This window comes from Coenobita brevimanus, chromosome 43 (assembly GCF_032717465.1).
Source record: "Coenobita brevimanus isolate Jiangsu-jjx chromosome 43, ASM3271746v2, whole genome shotgun sequence".
Taxonomy (NCBI): domain Eukaryota; kingdom Metazoa; phylum Arthropoda; class Malacostraca; order Decapoda; family Coenobitidae; genus Coenobita; species Coenobita brevimanus.
Genome location: NC_136996.1, coordinates 2,317,782 through 2,325,000, shown reverse-complemented (window position 1 = coordinate 2,325,000; position 7,219 = coordinate 2,317,782). Strand labels below are relative to the sequence as shown.

At 38.8% G+C, this 7,219-nt stretch overlaps 1 protein-coding gene across 1 annotated transcript in view; it reads left to right on the top strand.

Moving 5' to 3' along the window:
• Positions 1–7,219, top strand: part of LOC145397808 (protein Aster-B-like) — a 191,545-nt gene that overhangs the window by 164,862 nt on the left and 19,464 nt on the right. Inside the window, exons 8-9 of the mRNA XM_080270829.1 lie at positions 2,963–3,203; positions 5,439–5,603. Of these exons, the coding sequence (XP_080126955.1) occupies positions 2,963–3,203; positions 5,439–5,603 (406 nt within the window). The remainder of the gene's footprint in view (positions 1–2,962; positions 3,204–5,438; positions 5,604–7,219) is intronic.

Below are 7,219 nucleotides of genomic sequence, written 5' to 3'. Positions count from 1 at the left end.
CCTGACCTTATGCAGTATGACACACTTTCCCAGACATTATCATCACTCCCCATTTTATTTATTACGTACTGTGCCATCGCAGAATAATGATTGTCTTCCATCTTTGAATACTTAATAGTGACTGTCTTCTCTTAACGTTTTTACTTATGATTATCTTCCTTTCTGAGCACTTTTTCTGATGATTGCCCTCTTCTTTGAACCCTGTTACTAATGATTGTCTTCCTCTTTGAACACTGTTACTAATGATTGTCTTCCTTTTTGAACACTTACTAATGATTGTCTTCCTCTTTAAACACTGTTACTAATGATTGTGTCTGTTGCAAATGTTTGTCTTCATTTTTGAACACTTGCTAATGATTGTCTTCCTTCGTTGGACACTGGCTAATGATTGTCTTCCTTCGTTGGACACTGGCCATTGATTGTCTTCCTTCGTTGGACACTTTTACTAATGATTGTCTTTTTTGTAGACCTATTGATGCTAGTCTCTGTCATTCATAACACATGCCTTTCAACATTGGACACAACCATGCGAACCATATACAGTAGTGTTAACCATATGAGTGATTGTGCTGGGTGCCTGGTTGTCTAATGGATACAATGCCCTAGTCGGTGTAACAGCCTTGCATAGTACAGTATTGATATCCAAGAGGTGACTGGAGGGGTTTTACTCATACTATCAAGGAAAGTCGGCTGGTCATTTACGGTACCCTTGTACTGGGCAGCGGTACCCTAATTCCTCCATCTCGAAAGGATAGTAAGGGTTTGGTTGTTGGCAGTCTTTCTTAATAAGCTTTCATAATCATGCTTAAAATTGCTGCTGATAACACAAAAATAATACCAGGTTTTCCATGAATATCTGAATTGTTGGTTGTACCTTAGGGTTTAACACTACAATGTGAAGTTGTTGAGTAATCCCAGTCTGTCTGGCCGAGGTGACCCGCCTAACACAGGCAAGCAACTGCCCCAGCAGGGCTGTCGCATGCACTGAAACGATGTTCCCTTGGAAATCATTGTACTATGCAGACGTAATTTACACATCGGAATCGATATATTTGCGTTATGTAAACTGACTAAAACACAGATCCCTACCCTAAGCTACAGTAGCATGTGTAATACCGTTGATTGCATGTAGTGGGTATATGGCATCAGCATGTACTTGGTCTTAGTAGTTAAATGTTAATAGTTTTACATGAATCAGGTAGATGATATCCTCACATCACCATAACTTCAAGGTCAGGAGTTTGTTGTACTTAAATTTGATGTACAGTTATGGTTACTTTGAGACAGTACTGATGTCAGACATACGAGTCCCACAGACACATTTCTTTAGTAAATTAGTGTACAGTGCTTATATTGGGTCCCGCACCATGTTTGGACTTTTCTCTCTGTATGAAACTTGTGATTAAAGGAAAGTGACAGAACAAGGGCAGTGAAAAGGAGGAGGTAGGAACAGGATGGAGATTATAATAAAGAGGTAAGGAACAGGGTGGAGATAATAATACAGAAAGGTAAGGAACAGGATGGAGATAATAATAAAGAAAGAGGTAAGGAATAGGATGGAGAAATTAATAATAAGAGGTACTGGTAAGGAACAGTATGGAGAATGGAAAGAGGTAAGGAACAGGATGGAGAATATAATAAACAAGGAGGCAAGGAACAGGATGGAGAATATAATAAACAAGGAGGTAAGGAACAGGATGGAGATAATAAAGTGAGGTTTTGTGAGCATGGCACCACGACAGGGGCACACCAGGTGCAATCAAGGTCACTTTTATTTTTAGGGCGTGAACAGCTGCTCGGCACAATTTAGGGTGGTAAGGAAGAGTTACTCCATTTGAAAGTCAAATTTAGTATTAATTTTGGATGTGTGTGACGAATTTTGCAATGACTAGATATATATTGTACTGTAGACTATTCTGTAGGGAAACTTGTTTCCTCAAAATGTTAATGTATTATTCCAGGTTGAAATGTACTTATATTATTGTGTGTGTAATTTAATGTTATTTTCTGTTTTTATAAGCTGATTTGTGACTCTTAGGTCACCTTAAAGGACATTGTTAAAGAATGTAATTATCGCATTTCCATAGTGACCAATAACTAATAGTCACAGTTATTCTTTGTTAGGGTACAAAAAAAATACAGGCTAAAAAATGTAAACCTTGTGTGTCACATAAAGTGACTGCAAAGGGCACAAGTGAGAGAGTTGCAGTCCTCCATCTATAATAATATGAAGGGATGCTGCAGTTCCATCACCCAACTCTCTAAAGCAGCTTTAAAAATGTACAGTACTTCCATGTAGGAAACTGCTTTATATATATATATATATATATATATATATATATATATATATATATTTGTCAGAAAAACTGCTCCTCAAGCTCCATTGTTATATATAAAGCAGATTTATAGTGGCAGCCATGTGGGAAAAAATCTGTAATGTCTTGGAACACATCACCAACTTATAATGAGAATGGCCTGTAGTTTTTAATGCACAAAGAGGGTTGACTCTGCCATACAATAAGCTGTTTGTTTTAACATGATAATTGCCACTTCTCCATCTTTAATGCTTAACCGCAGTAATAGCTTGAGAGTACATGATGGTAGTCACGATGAATTGCTAAGGAAAGGATTCCGAGTCACTGTATTGTCCTAGTTTGCCACCAAGCTAGGGGGGAAAAGCTGCAAAAGGATGAAAATCTGGGAACGAAAGTTATTTGCATCTCTAAAGTGTTCATCAGGAGATTGAAGAGTTGTGCTGTCATTCTACCCTTCCCTTGTATCTGTAAGAAATGGCCTAGAATGATGATGGACAGAAAATATATTAAGGGTATTATTTTTTGTTTACAGACACTTGCCTTGTTGACAGCAATGTGGATGTGTTGAGAAGTGAAGTAAGGTAATGATGGTGATGGTGGTTGTGGTGAATGGTACGGTATATCAAATGTTGCATTTTTGCTTACAGGATACATGCCCTGGTGACAGCAGTGTGGATGTGTGCTCATCAACTCTATCCAAGAGTGGCGGTGTTGACTCTGAGGTGTCCGAGGTGGTGGGTTCAGAGGCCTGCCAGCCGGACCATCCACCATCCCCCACCAGGTCACCACACCACCACTCATCCATCAACTCATCACCACAGCCCAATGACACCATCCCCACTGACCTCTCTGATACCACCGAGAGTGAACTGGATAGTAAAGTCACCTGTAAGTTTATCCCAGTGCATCATTTGTTTGCAAGTTCTCCTTCTGCTTGCAGTGAGTTTGGTATGGTGACACACCATGTTCTTTAATTTTTGCTGCCTTCAGACGCTTTTAGGCAATGTAGAGGAGAGTGTTTGAACATGAGAGGTTTGATATAAGCGTAATCCATTCAGCATGAGAAAGCTTTCCTAAGCCGAACAAAGTCATCTGTAAGTAGCAAGAATAATCTTTTAAAAATGCCACCAGATTCATGGTGTCATTGTTCCTTGTGTCTTGACGAGCCTGGAGCCATTCATGTCATCTTTCTCTGATCGTTCTTTTGTTTGTAGAGCCCCTAGATTATACAGTACATTTCCTGTGTCCAGGAGATAACCCTTTTCTGTCGAATCCATTAAAACACGGCTGAAAGTTTTTCTTTTCTCAAAATGCTATGACCTGGAGAGAGGTGCTGTGACAGATGATTATAGGGTTTAATTATTGCCACTTTCATTTTTTTTTTTTTTTTATACTGATGAAGTTTGTATTGTACATGAGAGATGTTACAATTCTTGTACAGTAATTGTAAAAATAATGTATATGTGTGTTGAGCGCTACTGAATTCCCTATGGAAGAACTGGTGCTTTTGAGAAACAGAAGTCAAAATTATTATTATTATTATTATTTTATTATTATTATTATTATTTACTGTACAGTACTGCAGTCCTTTAACATAGTACCTACATTTCAGTATCTATACAAGTACCCCCTCCCCCCCTTTTTTTAAAGTGTCATTAGAAATTGTATGTTATATAAGACTTTCATTTGAATCATTTATTTTTTATTTATCGTCCTCTCAGTATTCAGCATTTTTCTATATAAGAATAGTACTGCATAATCTTTCCAAGTTTTTGGTACGTGCTTTATACAGTAGTAGTACCTGTACTGAAACGTGGTGGAGCTACAGTACGTGTCTTGTAATCTGAGATTAATTGTAAATTCCATGAAAATAATATTCCAAAAGTAATCTTTAAAAAATAATAATGCATATAGCGGCAGTCAGAATAACACTGATCATACTCAACACCCACAACTGCAGGACTCTTCCATACTTATAGAGGAGTAATTTCGAGCTGAGACAGCCATACCATGCATAGCTCTTTGACACTTTGCAGTTGTATCTTTTATCACCATACCAGTGGATAACTGGCCAGTAGATATTGTCTGCAGGCTGATGTGAGTGTAGATTGGTACTCGGATTCATGGAGAAAATATTATTTTACATTATACAGTATCAGTGGCTACATTTACTGTGGATACAGGGGTTGTTGGTATGTGGGATTGTGGACTGTCCTCTTTTTACACTAACTTGGCCTAGAATTGCCATCCCTTTATCTTGAGTGCTGCGATGTAACAGTAGATTAACACTTGAAAATGATGTTAGGCAAGAACTGTCAAGGACAGAATGTAGAGCCATAACTTAGTCTTTTTCTGGCACTGAACTACAAGGAAAAAACAACAAAATTATGAAAATCTGGGCCAAGTTAATGTTAAAGAACTACCAGTATAGTTGTGGTGAGGCCACATGGTTTTGTATAAATCACCTCCATTGTGAAGGGTTAAGTCAGGACCAGTGTTAATTTGGGTTCAATATTTACTCAGATAGTTGTGCCTGTTTGTCTCTTGTGGATGAGACAGACACACAGATTTACAACTTTTGGCAGTACTTGGCCAGTATTAGACCAAAATTGATGTGGTGATGAGAGTTTGAATACCGGTCAACCATTGTCAGAGATCGTACTTACACAAACATTCTCTTTCACTGACCATACAATTTTGCAATCAATTCATCAGCAGTGAATGTAAGCATCAGTGTGTCATTGATCTTCATTAGTCATTAACCAGTGGTTCAGAATCAGTTTCTGTGCTGCAGTCATCCAAGAGGAAGTTGTAAGAGTTAGGTTGCTGGAAATATAGACAAATTAGAATCACAGGGGAGGGGTAGACCGAGGATGAGGTGGAGGGATGGAGTTGAGAGGTATATGAGGGAGGGGGGGGTGAGTTGGGGGGAGGGGAGTCAAATGGTGGGTGACAGAGTGACTTGGAGGCGTTTTGTCTGTGGCCACCCTTTGCAGGATTAGGGCGTCGGGCTATAGATAGATAGATAGATAGATAGATAGATAGATAGATAGAATCACAGTGCATTACAGAGGAAGTAAGTATGGTGGCTCTTGGTGACCACTGTGTTTTGTGTGTTTGCAGGTTTAGGTACTGGAGAGTCTGTGGCATGTCCCAATCTGAGCAGCCACCACCAAGGCCGAGAAATTATAAATACTGTCTTTGCCCTGCCTGTAGACAGTGTCTTCACACTCCTCTTCACAAATTCCAAGTTCATGCTTGACCTTTACACTGCCAGAAAAACCACAGGTGAGAAATTGTAGGATACTGACACTATTACTAAATCCATAGATGATTTAAGTACTGGGCTGAGCTGATGATTTGAGATTAAAGTGACAAAAATAATACTATACATTTGGTAAAGTTTGGAAATAGAAATTATGTAGTAAAGCATATATTATTGTTCTGCTTAAGTGCCCACATTACTGAAACACTGAAAAAGTTCAGCAAAGGGGGATGGTCTGGAGCTAGTACCGAGGGCTGATGAAATGGGAGCTCTAGCACTCCCAGTCATCAACTTTCCATCCACCTTGGGAGTACTGCACCGCTCGACTGGTGCTACAGCCATTTCATAGGGTATACTGTCAATAATTCGCCCAGTTTTGTACATTATTTGTTTTTGGATCCTACCTTACCTTATCTGTAGGCTGGAATGAGGGTTAGGTGATGAATTAAAAACAGGATCTTTCATTCTACATATATTTAATAATTGGTGGATATTTATATGCATGATGTATCTCTGTAGGTACAATAAGGGAGTTAAATTTCATCCATGCATTGTGTAGTGTATTGATGAGGTGCGATGGGAAGCCACATAGATTAATCAGAAATAATGCACAAAATCCATATGTATTACAAAAACTCAGTATCTGCTGTTATCTTGAGAGTTTCATTAATGTAAATATAAGTGTATTACTGTATAGGCTATGGCAGGGGAGGCAGATTGTGGAAAAAATGGTAAAGCTTGAGTTTGTGATGACCCCAAAACAGATATTGGAATGCTGTCTGAAGGCTGTAGAGGAGTGGTATTGTCTTAACTTACCAGCATCTTGAGATTGACAGATAGTGTCTGATGCCTTTTTAAAACAAAATTAGTTGCTAATCAGATATACAGTACAGTACATCCCCTTAGTACATGTGTTCGCAGTACGTGATCCTCATTGTGCGCGAGGACCTATTTTTTTTCAAATTTTAGTGTGTTTTTGATTGGTACGCGAATTGAACTCATTGTGAGCATGACGGGCAGCGAGGAGTGGCCCAAATCTGGGGTTACCCTGAGGACGCAACATTGCCACCCCAAGAAGCGCCAACCACCAGTGATGGAGAGTGGATACTTGTCTGTGAGCCATTTCCTGGGGAGGATTAAGAGGATGATGCAATGTCTGAGGTGTCAGAAATAGACTTTGAAGGGTATATGAGCGAAGTGATTGCATTAACTAGTGAAAGTATCAAAAGTGTTGGTGACTAGAGTGGTGAGGAAGGAGGTGTGTCGAGTAGTGCAGGAGTTGCACACTAGGGTTCGAGACAATTCGCCGTCTAGTCAATTCATCGTCAGACAATTCCCCATCAAAACATGGACGATTCCTCATCGGTACAGTATACTTATTATTAATTAATTAATACTTTAATAACTATATTTCAGGGGGATCCATAAAAGTCAATGTTCAATTACATAGGCTTTGGATATTATTTATTAGTTGCACATTTAGTCAATATTGACTAAAGGTACAAATAATATCCAAAGCCTGTGCTATTGAACATAGACTTTGATGGTTATTAAAGTATTGATTAAATAATGATAAGTATACTGTATTTATAGAATGACAGGGAATTGTCCAGGGTGCTAATTATCCTGACAGGGAATC